This window comes from Podarcis liolepis (genome assembly GCF_965112155.1).
Source record: "Podarcis liolepis genome assembly, chromosome: 7".
In the NCBI taxonomy this organism is placed as follows: domain Eukaryota; kingdom Metazoa; phylum Chordata; class Lepidosauria; order Squamata; family Lacertidae; genus Podarcis; species Podarcis liolepis.
Genome location: NC_139561.1, coordinates 32,538,635 through 32,557,512, shown reverse-complemented (window position 1 = coordinate 32,557,512; position 18,878 = coordinate 32,538,635). Strand labels below are relative to the sequence as shown.

The 18,878-nt window shown below is 47.6% G+C and overlaps 1 protein-coding gene and 1 long non-coding RNA gene across 2 annotated transcripts in view; one reads left to right on the top strand and one right to left on the bottom strand.

Annotated features, from left to right (window-relative positions):
• The window catches only part of TSHZ3 (teashirt zinc finger homeobox 3), a 112,380-nt gene extending 108,244 nt beyond the window's left edge, over positions 1–4,136 (bottom strand). The window contains exon 1 of the mRNA XM_083513387.1: positions 4,040–4,136. Within this exon, the coding sequence (XP_083369513.1) occupies positions 4,040–4,079 (40 nt within the window). The 5' untranslated portion in view covers positions 4,080–4,136. The remainder of the gene's footprint in view (positions 1–4,039) is intronic.
• Positions 4,137–4,759: 623 nt separating this feature from the next.
• LOC310711511 lies at positions 4,760–18,874 on the top strand. Its single transcript, XR_014528513.1, has 3 exons — positions 4,760–5,403; positions 13,676–15,313; positions 18,413–18,874. It is a non-coding gene; the product is annotated as an uncharacterized lncRNA (long non-coding RNA).
• Positions 18,875–18,878: the final 4 nt, after the last annotated feature.

Sequence of the window (18,878 nt, the reverse complement as noted above, 5' to 3'; positions counted from 1 at the left end):
TATTTTGCAGAGCTGATGGTGGAATCCACATAGCACTGAAATCCATGACATAATTCCCATTGGTGTTAAGTATTCTGGATCACACCTGAAGCCTTTGCTGTAATTTTTCCAGGCCTCAGATCAGATTTGCTCTGCCTTATTGTTTGAAGGTGGGGTGGCAACATCCTCAGGGTGCAAAGCGAGAAATCTCTAATTCCACCATAACAACACCAAGGTGAGCTGCATCCTTAGCCACACAGCCCTATACATGCCTACTCAGAAACAAGCCCCACTGAGTTCAATGTGTATTATAATGGCAGTCTGAAAGCAGTTCTAGGGGACCTTTACAATTCCCAGCCATCATGTCCAACCCCACCTGAAAAGGAAACAGCAATAATCTTTTCTCAATTGTTGAAAGAGGGAGATTTTATTTTTTTTAAAGCAATATGTGGAAGCTTGTAATTCCAAGTGAGATAATTATGGCTTGCATGAACTAGAATGGCCTCTGTTAAATGCAGACTCTCCACACTTTCCTAATCAGCAATAAATGCTGTTCCCTTTCTCAGAACACACCATTTTCCAACTTAAATGATGAAAACTTGGGGGGGGGGGGAATGCTATCCAAATAAAACCTTTTGGTACCTCTTAGAAACCCCGTTCAGCACCTCCATCCCCTCTCCTCTCATCCACCCTACTCAACCCAAGTCCTAAAGTAAACAAACAGACACCATCATTTTTACAGATTTCTCTGATTCTTCAAGACAGCTTTAGTCTTCTCCCTTGTGGTGTTCACACTTGGGCTAGACATGAAGGATTTGCGCACCTGTCTGCAATACCTGCTGCAAGCTCTCTCTACGCTGCCGAGAGTCCTTTGTTGTTGTTATTCAACTCCAGACCATTACGAGGGCCCTAATTCCTATGACATGATTATCCAGGTACCAAAGCCCATTTGTCACCTGCAGCAGAAAATTGAGTTAATGCACAACTAAAGGCAACCAGGACTGTGTAATATCAACTTGATTACATCAAACTAGCTCCAAACCTAATTCCGCTGGATGACACTGCGTGGAGCTTGTCATCTCCAATCATTAAAGCTGTCAGGAATCCATCAGGTTTACAGCTAATTAGGTGAACACTAATGAAGCTGGCAAAACAACTTTTCTTTTTTTATGGCTGAGCGGACCTTTCAGTTTGGAGGGGGATTTTTTTTTTCCTAGAGTATTCTCAAGGTTGCTGGAGACTGGATTTCCTGAGTGACGAATCAAGGGATATGTAATGTGTATGTCTCCTCTCTCCAACACACATACTCTCCCTCTTACCCCCCCCCCCTGTTTTTTCTCCTCTTTGCTCTATCAGTACAAAGCAATAAATTTGTCATCGCTCTGAGTATACCACAAAAGCAGTCACGGACCTTACAAGTTGCAGCTGTTAAATAAAGAAGAAAAGAAAACATTTTTTTAAAAAACTTTCTGCTGCATCAAATGGTTTTTTAAAAATAATAATAATAATAATAATAATAATAATAAGCTTCTCTGCTATTTTTTCCTATACCAACAGCATAGTTTTGTTCCACTTGCCTTAAATAAGCAGATCTCATTCATTCTCTGCCCCCACTCCCTATATCCATTAGCCAAAGGCATTTTGATAAAGTAAAGGCAAGGCAAGTGTATGAGAAAGAATGAAAGCATTCACTCTGCCAACTTCTGATTGACCATTAAGCTATTGATAAATGTGCCTGTCAGGAGAGAGACAATTAAATCAAATATGAAACAAAGTCGTTTTGACGGGTCATTTTGATAGAGCAAATCCATTCTTCCATCTCCTATTAGTCCCGAACTCCCTTTTTTTTTGTTAATGAATATTTCTTAAATAACCTGATACTTTACATTGGAAAGCTCTTTTCTTTCTTTTCATTAAAAAAAATGCTGCTATATTAGTTTTCCTTTTTATTTTATTTTTAAAAAGTGATTTAAATGCTTCAGCCAAAGGTGCTCAGCTTTATTCAAAATCTGCACTGATGTTAGCTAGGAGAGATTTCACTTTTGCTCAGTGCAGCACACATCGTAAGTTGTTTGTGAGAACTGCATATATATATAAAGAAGAAAGCATGCCTCAAAATATAAAGGTTCAGCAGAACGCACAGCCCAACCCCAATTCCAGCAGAGGTCTGGAGACTTTCCTTTCCTGAACACTGCAAGTTCAAAACTTGGTTTAGCCCTGAGGAACAGGCCTGAACCTCCTGGAAGATAGTTCCTTTCCACTGAAATTAATCATTGTTAAGGGAAACTTCTGAATTCACCTTTCAAGCATTTCTTCGCATTCATCTGAAAGGCAAAAGACGGGATAGGTGCCTACGTCATCGTGTTTGTTACAAACAGAAACTTTTCCTTAACTTCCCAGCTCCTGAGCAAAGTGCTAAAGTGTTGCAAGGAGGAAACAAAGAGTTTCTTCCTATCACAACTTCAAGAAAGGAAGGCGATCGGTGAGGCATGCTTTGGGGGAAATGGATATGTAGGAATGAAGTTAAGATGCATGATGATTCATTTCGAGAAAAATCAAACTTGTCGCCCATGAGAGCCAGCCAGCCTGCCTGCCTGCCTAGTTATCTTGTAGACCAAGCCATTTCTGAGAAGATGCTGTTGAGAAGTATACCTTCCTTCTCATTGCCACAAGAAATGATAAGCTCCTTGATTAAACATAGGACGACAACCACTTCAAAATCAAAAGGCACTCCAGCATACCTTGCATATGTCTGCTTCCTAAAGATTACAAGAACTTCATCTCCCACACTTAAATATCCACAGAATACTGATCCTCTCCCCTTCAGTACTCTGCAAGGAGGGGATCTTCCAGTGCAAGAAGATCTGCCCTAATCAACTCTCTCCGTCCATGCCACCCCAACTAAAGCAAACCAGAAACCCTGAAAGTTGCACTGGCAGAGCTGACAGGCCACGTGCGTGATGTCATACAGAGTCTGGCGTTACCATGGCAAGTGATTTATTGAGGTTTATTGGGAATGAATAGATCAAAGGCAACTGGATGACAGGCAATCAATCAGCCATCAAATCAAGGATGGCAACAGGCCAAGGAAACTCTGCTCCAGACCCAGATCTCCACCCACCCCTTGCCTTAAAAAGGGCTGCAAAAATAAAAGGTAAGGGGTTTGGTGTTTTGTTTTTAAAAGGAAGGCATGGAGGAAGGAAGAAGTATTTGTTTTGCAAACCTGGCCTTTCCACACACAAAAATATCCGGTTTGCAAATTTAACAAGAGCTAGCACTGCTGATGGTAAATAAAGTGCACCAGTTTCTTTTTTTAAAAAAAAAAAAAAAGTTAAAAGGGAAAAGTATATGGATATCCTAAAAAACAAACTCTGGCAAGTGTAAAAAGGAATGTAAAAAAAGATTCTTGACAACCATCTAACAATATCCAGAACCGTTTTTTCCCCATTTTTCCCTTTGCTCTGGTTTCCTGTGCAGCTTAGTCTTATAAATTAGAAATCAATAGCGTGGAGGGTGTCAAAGGAAGTGCCCATTCAGAAAGAAGAGGGTGTCTGGTGGTGGTGCCCCCCTCTCTCGGTGTCACCCCCCAAAGGCAAAGAAAGAAAGTTGGGTGAAGGAATTTTATCCACATGGTCCTAAGCGTCTCTCTGTGCCGCCTGCCAAACCACCTCCTCTGGCACAAGAAACCATAAATAAATAACATTTGGGGTGAAAAACTGGGAGAGGGGACCAGGAAGGCGGTGGGGAAGCCAAAGAGGACCCCAACGGCCCTCTTTGTACAAGTCACCCAGATGATGCACAGTTCAGGAAAGTGCCCCAAAGCTCCGGAATCCAAGGGTCTCAGCCCCAATAAAATCAAAAGTAAGGCGCTGAGAGGTTGGCTATTCCCACCAACCAACCCCCACAACCCCACCCTGCTTCCTAAATCGTGGGAGAGAGAAGGAGCGAAAGAGAGGCTGGCTAACCAGCGGTAAAGAGAGGAGCGGGGTGCAGGGCGGAATCTAACCTGGAGTGGCAGATTCTGGGAAGAGAGGATGTGGGGGGAGCGCCTGGCTCGTACCTGCTGCGCGCCGGGGCGCTTGCTGTTTCCTCCTCGGCATGTTGCAAGGCAGCGTCCGCTGGCAGCGCCCGGAGGAGGCGGCGGCGAGGAGGTGGCGGAGGAGGTGGCCGGCTGGGGGCTGGGGGCCAGCAGAGTTGCTTCAGCCTCCCTCGATCCGGGTCGGAGGAGAGAGCCGCTCCAGGCTGGGCTGCCGCTGCCGCTGCGAGCTTTTTGTTGTTGTTGCTGCCGCCTCTGCTGCCGCTGCTGGGCATGCACGATGTGCAAGAGGAGGAGGAGGAGGAGGAGGAGAAAGAGGAGGCGGAGGCAGGAGCAGCAGCCGGAGAAGGGAGCGCAAAGGACAGCCCTGCTGCTCGCGGGAAGGAGGGAGGGAAGGAGCGAAGGAGGGGGGACTTTGACAGATCGCCCCGCAGCAAGGAGCGCAAGGACTGGGGCCAGCCCTGTGGAGGCGCCCTCTGGGGGAGTCCTTCCGAGGGGAGCCACCCCCAGCCCGGCCCGACGGTAGCGGCGGCGCCTCCTTCTCCTCCTCCTCCTCCTCCTCCGGTCTTCTTCGGGGAGCTCACGGCATCAAGCGCCCTCCAGGGTTCCTGCTGGAGCGGCCGGCCGGCTCTTGGAAGCGCCGCGCGCAGCCTTGCAGTTCTCCAGCCCGGCGCTCCGACGGCTCGGCGAGCGGCGCTCGGAGGGAGCGGCGGCTTCTTCGGCTTCGGCGGAGGCAACAGGCAAAGCTTGAAGGGAAAAAGAGATGATCGCAGCGTGACTCCAACTAGTCGCCGGGGAGAGGGAGAGGGAGGGAGAGGGGGGCGCCCATCACCGTTGCCGCCGAAGCTGCCGCTGCCGCCTTAACTCTTTGCGCCTCGCGCGGCAGCCGCCCAGCAACGCAGCGGGGGCCACGCGCGAAAGAAGAGCGCTCTGGAGTGGGGAGGGGGGAGGCAGCAGGAGAGGGGATTCCCCCTCCCCAGATGGCAGCCGGGAGGAGGGGGAGGGGACAAGGAGGGACGGGGGGAGGATCCCTCCTCCTCCAACCCGTCCCCTCCCCGCTCAATTCAATCCGCAGCCTCGACGGCGCCCATCAGCTTAGGGCGAGTGATCTCGAGGGTGCCCAGTCTGCAGCAGCAGAGCGGGCAGGGGGTTGTCTCAGATGCCAAGCTGCCCAAGGAAAGCAGGGGAGGAGCATACCTCTTCCCCTACCCAACTGGTGGGCCGTCCTTCTTTCCTCTCCCCCCCCACACACACTTCGCCCCAGCCACCACGCGTGAGAGTTCTGAAAGCCACCTTTTGGGTATCCCATGGAAGTCTCTGCCCGGCGCCTGAACCCCCAGGAGTGGCCGAGGAGGAGAGGAAGAGCGGCTCCTCGTCCCGTCCCACAGGTGAGACTCACCTTTCCACGCACACACTGTGCTCGGGCTGCATCTCCTAGGTTTCCACCCACCTCCACAACCAGAGGGAACCCCCAGGACAGCATTGGCAGGACCCCCTGTGCCCCCCTCCCAGACAGAGCTCTTTTTGGGAGCAGGAAAAATACCTGAGACTTCTCGTCCCATCACCCGACAGGAGTTTGGAGGTCCCACCTCGGTTGGGCTCTCCGATCCCGCTCCTATTGCAAACCCCTGAGGTCTGGAGGGTATCTCATATCTAGGCCAACGGGACAATGATGGGGGTACCCTCCTCCCAATATCCTAAACGCCCTCTCAGCCCCCGTCTAAACCTCTCCAAGGCATCCTTTGGGTCTCCCCTTATCCCACCTGGATCAATTAACTTGGAGACGAAGCCCATCTCGTGAGCTTCAAAGACCACCCACCCAAAGTCCAGATCCCTTCCAAACATCCCCAGGGGGGATTCCTGGAAAGCTCCCATTTCTTGACCTCTCCGCCCTGTGTTGCTCCAGGGTCCCAATCCCTCCCCTTCTCAGACAACTCCTTCGAAATAATCCCCCTTAAACAAAACCCCGTGGCTTAGAGATCCTTCTCTTCTTCTCCAAAAGGGAGAAATAAGAAATCCATCATCTTCCTTCCTCTCCAGCTCGGAGGAGAATTCCTCCAGCAAAGTCTGGGAAGTGCGTGGAAGGCATGCGGATGGGGGTGGCTGGCAGGCGCGCGGGGGGGGGGTGTTGGCTGGGAAGGGGTGAGCCAGAGTTCTTCCAGGCAGCCTCTCCCGCCTGCCCACCCCTCCTGAAACGCGGCCGCCCTCCGGTCAGCCAGGCCTTGACAGCACATCTGTCAAGGGAGGCCAGCGGGAGAGGAAGGGAGAAGGTCTGCCCAGCTCTGCTATCAGGGGTGCTTCCTGCTCCCTTCCCTTTCAACCACCGCCAGGCGCCTCTAAACTCTCCCCCCCCCATTCAGTGGCAGCACCAGGGTGGGGGATTGGGGGGGGAGAGAGAGAGAGCACAGAAGGGGCAAAGTATTTTTCTAGGCTGGAGGACTGTGTTCCGCATGCCAAAATCTCTGGAAGTAATAATAATAATAATAATAATAATAATAATAATAGCAGCACAGGTCAACAGCAGGAGTCCAGCAACAGAGGTGCAAGCTCCTTGTTAGGGGGTGCAAGCCCCTTTGAAACTTGACCCTGCTTTGATCAGGGGTCCCGGGACTTAGGATTCGTGAGTCCACCAACGTAAAGGAAGGGGTTTTTCGAGGGGGTGGGGAGGAGAGAGACATTGACTTGGGAAGAAGTTCCGCCGGAGTCGGTGGTACTTGCATCCGAACAAGCATAAGTAGGAGCTGGGTTGCACGTGCAACTCTCCCCTACCCCACAACAAAACACTTCACCCAGGACCCAGCATTAAAAAGGAAAGGAAAGAAACAGCAGCGCCCCTCCAATCGTTTCTCTCTCTGGGGCCCAGAGCATTCATGCGCCCCTCCGGGATTCACGCCACCCTCTTGGCATTGCTGCTTCCCTGACTTACCAACCTTCCTTGCTGGGTGCTTTTTCAGGCTCCTGCAAGCATATATCCAAGGTTTCCGGCTTGCAATCCTCTTTCTTGCTGCAGAGGGGATCCACTTTAGGAGCTCTCCCCCCCTCCCGCCCCCCTCTCTCCTCTTCCTGCCTTCCTTCACGTCTCTGTCCTCATCTTTGCAAAGGTCCCCCAGGAAATCTTTGCAAACAGTACGGGGAAGGGGAGGAGAAAAAATAATAATAATAAAGACCAGCTAAGCTTGGTCCATTGCAAAAAGAAACAAGCCTCCCAGGTTTTCTTCTTCACCACACATCACACCACGTACTTCTTAAAATTTTTATTTTATTTTTTTAAAGAGGCTCTTTCAGTCGCTCGCTCGCTCCCACCCCGCCTTGCAAGTCCAAGTTCATCGGTGGGGGAAAGAGATCTAGGAGGGTGGGTTTTTTTAAAAAAGAAAGAAAGAAAAAGAAATCCCTTGCCAAAAGAGCGCTTGGCGAATCGATGCGCTGCGCGTTCGATTGGGTGTTCCTGGCTTGCAATAGGGTACGGCAGAGGGAATGAAAGGGAGGGAGGAGGGAAGAGGGGGAGCCAGAGAAGAGAGGATGGACTCTTAACTGCGTTTCAAGTGCTTTATGAACATGGATCAGAAGGTAGAGCCAAGCACCTTCTCGACTGCCAATTGCACCCCCTCCCCCTTTCTCTCTCTCTCTCTCTCTCTTCCTCCCCGCTCTCTTTTCTTTGTGTGGCTGAGAGATATTTAATAACAGCTCCCTGCAATGCCCGGGCAAGCGCCTGGAGACCCAGATCCTTTTGCTTAAGCGCAGCAAACATCAGTAGCAAAGAATTTTCCTCTCTTAAAAAAAAAAAGATGATGATGAAGATGATGATAACAATTTGCGTGTAATCTCGTGCTTTTTTGAGTGGGGGGAAAGAGTGATCTCACTTTTTCACAGTAAGGTTTTTTTATTAAAAAAAATATTAAGAAACACACTGCTAGTCTTTGAAGATTTTGGGATGCCTCCCAAGACCCTCACTCGGTACAGATGTTTTCAGATGTTGGGTTTTGCTGTGCGGGGTAAGGGATTAGGTACTTTTTCTTTTCTTTTTTTGCATTGAAGAGTAGCAGGGGAGGGAAAAATATGCTGTTGTTGGATGGTTTCCGTCTTCTTCTTTTTTAAGAAAGGGAGGGGTGAGAGAGACGGTCCCTTAGGATGAGACACACACATGCACAAGCAGAGAGCAAAAGTATTTTCCAGTCCTCGGGAAATTGCCACCGCCAGCATGGGAGAATGTTAATTCTCTTGCCTAGGAGCAGAAGAGGGTGAGTTGTCTTGTCCAGGGTCGCTGGGCTCCATTGCATTGGCGTCGGTTTGCTGTTGCAGGATCCAGGATCTGGACACTGCGAGAGGCGATAAGGGCTTGCTTAGCAAACCCTTAGCCTACCCCCTAATAATAATAATAATAATAATAATAATAATAATAATAATAATAATAGAAGAAGAAGAAGAAGAAACATTTCCTCTCTGACTTTGCTGGTGGGTTGGTGGCGGGTTGTGTGTACCAGGAATGAGTGAGTTTTCTATTTTATTTTCCCGCAATCCCGATTCTCCGAGTTCCCTCTGCTTCTCTGGCTTTGCATGCCGTTAGATCCGCCCCAACATCTGTCCATCTCCCCCATTGGCGCATCCATCAGTGTCACCCGGGATGCGCGCGTTGCAACTGCAAGCGCCGGGCAGGCGGAACGGGAGGCTGGGAGATTCCGCACCAATAACTCACGCGCGCGGGGCAACTTAAGCAGGGAAGAAGGGGTCAGCTTGCCTTTGCAGCAAATGTGAGCGCAAAGTCTTGAAGCGGCGGCGGAGGGGAGAGCAGAGAGACAGAGACCCAACAAAGTCCGGAGAAATGGAGCAGCTTTCCAAAATGCATGCTTGTCAAACCGCGTAAAAGCGCACGGGGTTTGTGTGACCAGCTACAGAGAGCTGCACACGATCCTAAAGGGGAGAATGCGCGGGTGTCCAAAGCAAGGCGCGCGCGCAATTGAGACTGTTATTATTGAGAGTTTTTGCTCAGCGTGAGAATCGCTCGTGGTTATTAGGCTTGTGTGTGTGTATTTGTGGGTTTTTTCCCCAAAGGAGCGGGGGTACACTAGGCGATATCTGGGTTAGACAAGATGTAACTGAAAGCCGTGAGGTCCGGACAGAGATAGAGGCCTGTTTTGTAACCCGAGCGGGAGAGATCCTTTAACTTCTTGCACCGAAGCAAAACTTTCCCTTTTCTTCCAGGCCACAGTGTTTTAGAATTAGAAGAAGGGCCAGCTAATAGCAGTTTTATTGGCCAGGAAGGGAGGCGGTTTTGCGTGCAAATGCGTAGTAAGTCAGAATTTTAAACCGGGGGGGTGGGGAGGGAAAGAACCTCCTTCTGACCTCGCTCCCCGCTCCCGCCCCCGCCACAAATAGTGTGGATCCTGCTCTTCATTGGATTCACTTCCCCCTCAGCTGAGTGTCGCATCAGGAACCCCTGGTGTGTCTGAAGGACCACAAGAACCCAACACAAACTTGTGACCCCACCCCACCCCAACCAATCTACTCCTCATTCTCTAATCCTGTTCTTCTTGCATCCTGACGATGCCATGGACCACTTTCCTATTAAACAGTGGTCCAGAATTGGATGGATGGAAAGAGGCAGAGGAGTTTGGACAGGAAGAGAGGGGCACTACAAGTCGTCTAGCCCTTGCAGGTCCCCCCCCCCCCACACACACACATTTTCCCTGCAGCTATTAAATTAGAAAGATCTGCATTTTAGCAAGGCAGGCCCAGTGAAACTGCTTCTTTTTAATTAGTCAAATACCTGCAAAATGGCATTGAATTTGCAGGGAGGGGATACCCCCCCCCCGCCAGGGGGTAAAGAGAAAAAAAGAGAGAAAACCTTGATCTTCCTCCCCCACGTATCAGAAACAATATTCGCTTTTTTCTTCTTCTTTTGGTAAAACCAGAGAGCTATAAAGAGAGCTATAATGTAAAATGGGAGGAGAGGAAGAGGATTCCCTTTATAATTCACCTCCTTAGTCTTAATTGTTCCGGGGACTCAAACCTGGGAGAGTTTACCTCTATATGGAATGAGTCTTATGGAAGGCGCTGGAGAATTTGGGCTGAGAAGTTTGGCTTATTCTTGGGGGGGGGTTATTTTTTATTTTTGCAAAAAGAGGAGACTCTCTTGATGGTTCTTATCAGGAACTAAGAACGTAAAATGCAATTGTTTTAATTAAGGTGTTGCCGTTTCGGGATTGGGGAATGAGCATAGCATTTCAGAGAACTTCGGTAGCTCAGATGGAGAGAGATGGGGGGGGTGCCACCTTTGCACAGGTCTGAAACTAAGAAGTCTGCTAAACATGGCAGTTTTCAGATAAAACCCCTCTTCTTTCGGAGGGGGGGGGCGACTTGCCCCCGTAGGGAATCACGTCTGCTAGGCTTTACACACCTATCTATAACTATTTATATTTATTTATATTTTCTTAAAGGAACTTTTGACATTTTTTGCTATGAGAAGTTGTCGTTTTATTAAACCAAGCAGAAAATATCCTACTGGGTTGTAACGTCACAAGAAAGTTCACTTCTCAAATACACTCCCCCCTTTTTTTTAGATAAAAGAAACTTATTTGTAATGAAAGCTTGATTACCAGTATTCCTAAAACGGTCGTAATTACATTGGGAAGGTTGATGATTTTAGCAGAATCAGAGGAAGGACTTGGCTTTCGAAAAGATCAAATCTTCCAAAGAAATTGCCTCCTTTTTCAGCGGCAGACAATCTGGCAAGGATGATCTATCCTTAGGTATTTGAGGCGTGGGTACCAAACTGGGCATGGCTACGCAGACGCAGATTTGCCACCGCTGCTGGCTGGGACCAGCTTCGTAAAGGACCTGCCTTAGTTCCTACATCTTTTCTCTTGCTGGAAGCACAAACAGCCAAACACCTAACCTCCCCAAATCCTTGCACTAACCCGGTCGTTTCGCGTTGAACGTCATTAAGAAGGAATCAACAGTTCACCCAAGAAGTATTACGTACTTTGTTTGTAGGAGTGTTGCTTAGGCCTCGAGTAATAAAACTGGGAGTAAAAAGAGGGGGGAAAGCCCTACATTTGCCAAGGGCTTAAGGGAACTTGAGGATCTGATCCTGCAAAGAGGACAGGTCTGGCCTGTGAGTGGAGAGAGAGAGAGAGAGAGAGAGAGAGAGAGAGAGTCTGGAGGCTGAAAAGCTTTGCAGAAATACATTGCAGAACAACGTCATGAGCAAAGGTAGTCGTGTTGTTATTGAGAAGGCTGCAAGGGGATGATCGTGTGCGTGCGTGGCGGCCGCCGACCTTTTAAGACTGGGATCTGATTCCTACCATCTCCCCAAGAAAGTTTGCATTTGTAGTATTAAGAATCAGATACTCATTCTTAAGGAGGCTGTGAACCCTTCTCCGTAATATATTGTGTGTGTGTGTGTGTGTGTGTGTGTGTGTGTAAGTGTAAACAGGCAAGGCAGAATGAAATTGGCAAGGTCCAGGGACGTGTGTGTGTGTCTGTGTGTAGCATAAATATATCTTGCCTGTCTATTAAAACAAGCAACTTGGTAATAATTTTTCCCCTCCTGTGCCAACATTTTCTTTTGTTCTAAGGTGAAGCAACAACTAGTTCCACCCCCTCCCCCGATTTTAATTGCAAGTTTAATTTTAATTTCTCCCAAGGGAAGGAAAAGAAAATATTGGGTGTGTTCCCCCCCTCCCCTCCTTGACGAACAGTAAGGAAGGGAGAAATGAATGAACATAAATATGAGGGGTCTGAGGTTTTTGTAGGCTTGGAAAAAAATACTCCCCCTCCCATAACTCCTTCTTCACTCCTTCCCAATGACATCCTTCAGTTCTTTTCTCTTTTTTTGAAGGGTGGTGGAAATATTGGTGGGGAGGGGAAATAGTTGGAAAAGTAATCATTAATCCTGAAATGTGGGAGGCGGAGCTCTGGGGGAAATTGCCCCAAGTGCTATGAAACAGCAACAATAACAACGTATTTTCTTTTGGAAATTACTTGCGGGTTCCCAGAGCCCTCGGATACAAATTAAAAAGAAAAAGGAAACTAAGTTTGTTCATTTTGGCTAAGAACCTTTTCTCGAATGTAAATTGTTTTGGTAAGCGAATTTGCACGGCAGCAAAGTTTTCTTTTCTGTTTTCCAGCAACTTTGCCCTAACGAACCAGATGTTTTGTCTGCCGAGCCTCTTAAGCGGTGGTGGTTATAACTCCGACAGTTTTTAGGGTTTTGGTTTTTAACAGCCCAGAAATCCAGAGCTTGGAACTTTAAAAAACCGTTTGCAATCAGCATGTGGAGAGGTGTAGGGGGGCGGCGCAAGTCTCAAAAGACTTCCACGTCGGAAATGACCCCCACAAGCCATTGATCTGGAGAGTCTGAGCAATTCTTTAACAACCCCCTTTCCCACCTTCTGCTGGTCTTTGCAAAATAATTGTTGTTGTTTTAACTCCTTTAGGTTTTGCAAACGGGCTCAGCAAGTCCTGCAAGGAGAGGAAAAGTTCGATTTTATGTATCTCATTTATTTATTTAAATTGGGAATGTTGCTCGGATTCAGTGCCTGCCTTGCCTCTCTGGATTACTGCCATTCCCCGCTTTCTTAAAAAGAAAAAAAAAAGGAAGCGATGTTTAAAAGAAACTCAGTTTTTCCTTTGTATCAGATCCCATCTCACAACCCTCTCCAGATTATTTTCCCTGTCATCCCAGTCGCTGTCTGGAAGGAGCTCTTGCGAGGTGCGTGCGTGCGTGTACTTGAAACACCAAGCGCCTTAACACAAACACCACACACAGGAGAAGCTAAAACTGGCCAGAGGCTACAATTGGCCAGAGGCGCTCCTTCTTGAACTAAAGCGCCCAGTAAATCAGTGCAATGGGGGCCAAGTCAGAAGAGCCCCAGATCAAGGGCTGGCCAATGAAAACGGTTTGCAGAGCAAAGGCAGGTATCCGCCAGTTGCCCACGACACCTCCCCAACTGCGCTCAGGAGCGCCACACACCCCAGCCGGTCTCTGGACTTTTGCGCCCAGGAAAGGGCGGCGGCAACGCCGCGCCTTGACCTCCCTCTGCGCGGGGCTGTTGTGGAAAAGTGGCTCTTGCGCCTTCCCGATTCCCTTTTGCGCCACGGCCGTAAGGGACAACTAGAGAGCATCACGCACGGACACGCAGCCCTCCCAAGAGTCCCAAGGGGATATATAAGCTTCCCTGGATAAGTTTTCTGCTCTCATCCTGCTGAGGCCACACACATAATATCCTGTACATAGGCATACACATGCGCGCGAGCTCACACAAACACAACCTTCCTGGAAGAAGGGGGGGGGGGGAGATGGCTTTTAAGCACCACTTTCCGAGGCCGTCTCCAAACTCTTTCCTAACTGAGGGCATCAAATTGGGGGTTGGGGCAGTGCAGATTTTCCAGGTGGGGAGTTTACAAAACCTCACCTGCTGCAAACCCTGTTTTAGCTTGTTTTAATTGCAGCTGAAGGTATATATATATTATTTTTAAATCCACTAAAGCCGACCAGGTTATTCAACCTGGATCGAGCTGTAGGAATTTTGGTTCCTTAAAAAGAAAAATTTTGTTTGCGCCCGCTTCCCTCAATTTGTAACTGGGACGTCCAGTTCTGGGTTGATCGCTTCCCAGCCTGAACGCAAACGGAGAGAGTTCTCAGGGGTTGTTTTTTTGCAGAAAGCTGGAAGCTGCAGATGGTTCTCCCGCCGGAGAGAGAAGCAGCGAAGAGAAATCTCTGCAGAAGACAATTGCCCATCGCTTGGGAAGAAATAAGTTAACGCCTGGCAGAGCCGCGGTGCGCTCTCGCTGGGCAGCGGGAGGGAGGAGGAAAGACACGGATCCTGCAACGCCACCAGAGGCGACAGCAAATGCTATTTATATTAAGCCATGAGAGATTAGTCAATTTCACACACCCTTAGGAAGTTTTTGCTAGCGGACGCCTTTGCATAAATGGGATTGCTCTTTTCTTTTTCTTTTCCCCTTTTGCTTGCTTTTTTAAAAAGAAGGGCAAGCGTAGCAAGTACCACGAGCAACGTTTTTAGGATCCTGGCTCAGGATATCCAGATCCATCCATGTATTTATTTATTTTTTTTTAAAAAAATCTATAATATATACTCAATAAAGCTTGATTCGCTTAAAAAAGAAAGCACAAGTCATTTGATTGCATAGCATAAACGGTGTGTGAGAAAGAGAGAGACTAAGAATTCGTATTTTCTTTATGTCCCCGTCTTTGACACACCCACCCACTCACTCTTTCTAAAAAAATAAAAAATGTGCTGTTTTCAAACGCCTCTGTGTAAAACAATTAAACAATTTTTTTTTTTTGGCACCGATCCACTAAAACGAATAAGTCTCACTTATTTTGGTGAGAGTTACGCCTGTGCTTAAGCAGGGCGGAGGCGCTAGCAGTCCCAGACAAGGATGGGTGATTTACAGCAAGACAAATCCTCTCCCGGCCCCACGACCCTTTCCCCCTTCCTTCGGCACTGGGATGGTTTCGCAAGAGACACAAGGGGGTTTCTCTTTTGTCTAGGACACAAAAAGCAAAGGCATTTCTGGATTCCAAGACAGACATCCGTTAGAGCAGGCGGTGGATTCGAAAGAGACCCCCCCTCCCTTGGCACGCGTTGGTGGTGGGGCGCGCCCCTAACTGCGCCTGCCCTTCCAGCAGGGTCTCCGGGGGTTCCTTAGCAAAAAGTGGGGCTGTCAACTATTAAAAACATCTTTTGTCGCTCGATTACTTGTTTTGCTTTTCATTGATGGGAGGATTAAGACGACTCTCCTGGATGTTAACTGTCATGATAACTATCCCTTAGGAGAAGAGGTGGAGGTGGGCGGGGGTGACCTGATGCAAGGGAGAAAAGAACATCGAAAAAGCCTGCAGGATCAGGCCAGTGGCCCATCTAGTCCAGCATCTTGTTCTCACAGTGGCCACCTAGATGCCTGTAGGAAACCCGCAAGCAAGACCCGAGCCCAAGAGCCCAGTGATTCCCAGCAACTGGTATTCAGGAGCATTGCTGCCTCCAACTGTGGAAGCAGAGCATGACCTTAGTGGCTGGCGGCTACTGATAGCCTTATCCCCTTCCACGAATTTGTCCAATACACTTTTGAAGCCATCCAGTTTGGTGGCCATCATCGCTGCCTCCTGCGGGCGCGAGTTCCGTAGTTCAACAACGCGCCGCTGCGCAGAGAAAGGACTTTCCTTTATCCGTCCTGAAAAGAAAGGAGAGGGAGGGCACCGGAGCAAGTTTGCCCTGCAGAGTTGTGAGGGAGAGTGACGCTCGTTTAAACTCTTGCCTTTCACAGCTCTTAAAGGTGAGGGGTTTCCTGCGACCCTGCAACCAAGTTTACGCGCGCTGCGAAGGCACCAGCTCGTCTTTTTTGCAAACTCGTTTTTGCGCGGGGCTTGTCTGCGACCCAGAGCCTCAGCAAGTATTTGGGATCCCTTGGCCCCTTTGCAACTGCTGATGCCCAAGCATCAACCTGGAAACTTTTGCAGGAGAAGCGAGCGCGCTCAATCCCACCCCTCTGTGCTATGGTTCCTTCCCCCAGGAATGTTTATTTCTGATCATGAAGAGGTGCCTGGAGCTAAACCATTTTACCATTTGGGGCGGGGTGCTGCTGCTGCTGCTGCTTAGATGCACATCATCATTAAGAGAGTTATTCTAGAGGCATCTCTGCCTGTGCTGTACACACCCATTTCGTTTGTCCCTCAATTGTCTGTGGTTAAAGAGTGTAGTTGAATTTCTGTTGACACCTTGCCAGGGGTAGCAAATGTGTTGCCTGCCAGTTGCTGTTAAACTAAAAGTCCTATCATCCCTGACCATTGTCCGAGCTGTGGCTCATGGGAGTTGTAGTCCAACAGCATCTAGAGGGCATCACAATGACTGCCCCAACACCCCCCCCAAGTCTGTTTGCCACAGATTCCCCACTGTGCAGAATACTTCAACATTTTGAAAAACAAACAAACCAGAGCCTATTTTCAGGCTCACCAATGATGGACAAACACTTTGTACATGCTTAGAGACTTTCCAGTATTACGGCAACCCTTCCAAGGCTCTTGTACCCAATGCTTCATGCCTAAACGTATTGCTCACCCTTTCCCCACAATGGATGAGTTCTGATTGTAAACTCAACATTTTAATCTGTAGTTAATGAATGAATCAAATCAATGGCTATTAGTGCTTTCAAACTTTAATTGAAGGAGCATCCCATGTACTTTAGTCCAAAGCATCACTTACACTGCCTGTCATTCACTTCGGCTGATCACCATGCCATATGAATTTAAAAAAGGGCCCACTTTATTCGTAAGAAATTACAAATGTCTCGGTTGGGTCTGAAAGCATTAATTGATTAATCAGAATGATGATTTGATGAGTTAATTAACTGCAAATTAAATCATGCTTTCATAGAAATCCTATATGCTGGAGAAAGGGGGTGCGTTTGGCAGTTAACAGGAATGACTGAATGAACCTGAGCACTTATTCACAACGAAAAAAATATTCTCTCATCTACCAAATGGGTTTTAGCAAACAGGATTTTAGGGAAGAGAAACAGAAATGATTCGCTTCCCAGGATTTTCTGAGTATCTGGATTTAACACAGTTTAGGGTGTGTGTAAGCTGGCTAAATAGCTGCCGTTGCAGTGCAATGAAGGGGGATGACAAGGACTTTTCTGACCCTTTAGCAAAGCTACAGTTTCAAGCGCAGGGGTCAAGCCATGGAAAAGCTGAGACTAAGGTTGCCAACTTTCCCCCCCTGGCAGGGCTCTTCTGCTTTGTATTGCTGCATGACGCCATCAGAATGTCAGCAGATGAAATACCTCCCAGCATGGGAACACAAAAGTGAATTTCCATATATTATGCAACTGTTAAATACTGCTAAGTGCTGTGCTGACATCTCGAGAAGTTTGATTGCACCATCTCCAGAGCCCCGTTTAAGCTCTAGTATCTTGCATTCATTTATTAATCCAATTCAACTGTAATTTTAGGTAAGCGTTTTGAAGGTGGCACATGGAATTGGGCATGTGTGTCCAGTATTCAATTTTAATCCATACAGGCCTGCCCGACTCTGGAACAGGGAGGAGGCTGTACCAAGGCAGAGTGACATCCTAGACACAGCTGCCCCTACCATTAAGCAGAGTGTAGTGAGTGCCTCAGACGGCTTGTTTTGGATGTCAAGAAGGGACAGCAAAGGTATCTTTGTTAGCGTAAGTGACAATACAACAATAAGAGGTGATTGTGGGATTTTAACTTGGCCCTCCTCAAGTACTACGCACCTTGAATTGGAGGAGGGAGAGGTGTTAGCATTCTGCCTCAGGCAGCAAAATGTGTTGGACCTGCCCTGACCATACATGGGGGGGGGGGGGGACGATGACACTTTTTGAAGAACACCAATGCCCCGTCTACATGTGCCACAGAATGAGATGGTAGAATTGTTAGCTGAGAAATACTGCTTTGCCTGTGGTCACTTATGGAGCTGTAGGATGGGACATTTGAACCAGGACCTCCTGGTTCAGCATCTTCTGTACAATACCACACTGGCTCTGGTTGAGGGCAATGACTGTTCACAGTAGGTTTAGAAGGAAGCTGATCATGTTTAGATGAAATAGTTTGCAAGAACACTAAACTCAAGCTCCTTGATCATGGGTTTCCAGAAGTGTCTGGAGCCCACTTGTTAAAATAGGACACTGGATGAAATGGACCTTTTGTCAGACTGGGATTATGTCCTTATTCCAGAAGGGCAGCTGTATTTGTTCCATCAGGCACTAGGGATGGGCAAATCTGTCAATTTCTGTTTCTCCCTCTTTGTCATTTTCCCAATCTTAAATTCAGTTATCCACACTTCTACATCCATTTGAAGTTTGTTTGTTTTTGCTCATGAAGATTCACTAGTGCGTCCTCATGTATTTTTACCTAATATGCACATTTTTGCAAAGCAATTACCTCTAATTTTTCCTGTATGTTGTTTCCACCTATACACATTTCTTAGCACATTACTTGATCAGAGAATTGCGTTGCAAAATCCAGAGCAGTGCAAATTTTGAAGGCCTGCTATGTTTCTTATATTGTCCTATACTGTTTCCAAAAGTGTGGATAAGTTAGACCCACCTTTAAATGTGATGTGAATTGAAATTCTCCTCCATCGCTATCCAATGCAAAATGGTCTTGGGTCGCTTTAAAGACTGACAAGATTCCATGTTTGCAGAAGCTTTTGCAGACTTCCATTCAATGATGTGGACTCCAGCCTACAAAAGCCACAAAACAGAGTTCATTAATGGTTAAGTCTTTAAGATGCTGTAGTTTTATGTCTTCTGTTCCTATTCTCTCTTTAATTTCCGATGATTGTCACTAAGGCTATTATTGTTGCAGCTGTTGTTATTGCACACAATTTCTTTTCTTTCTTTCTTTTTTAGGGTAAAGATTGAATTGTCCCACAAATCCTTTGCGTGGTGTACCAATTGACATTTGTCCCTGCTCGCTCAGGGACAGCTGAAGGATTGGAGCAGTAACCTCGAGAACTTTGGGGAAAGCGTTTCTCTACATATTTTTGTTTGTGCTCATTAGGGTGATAAAAGCAGGACAGGCGGTTTCATTTTCCCCGTTAGTTGTGACTACCGTTCGTGCCATCCAGGTCAAACGCAACGTGGAAAGTAAGAAAATCTGACACCATCATTGATCTGCTCTCCTTGTACTCATGTCATCCCCGTACACTAGAGACAAAGAAATGTGGCTTAAAAATTGCAATTAACCAGCATTGGGGCAGGTGCCTCTCGTTGGCTATTTATTCTTTTCAAACTTCATGTCGTCCTGGAAGCAACACTCATTCATAACATTCATTCATCCTTCCAATAAAAAAAACAAAAACATTGCATGTACAGA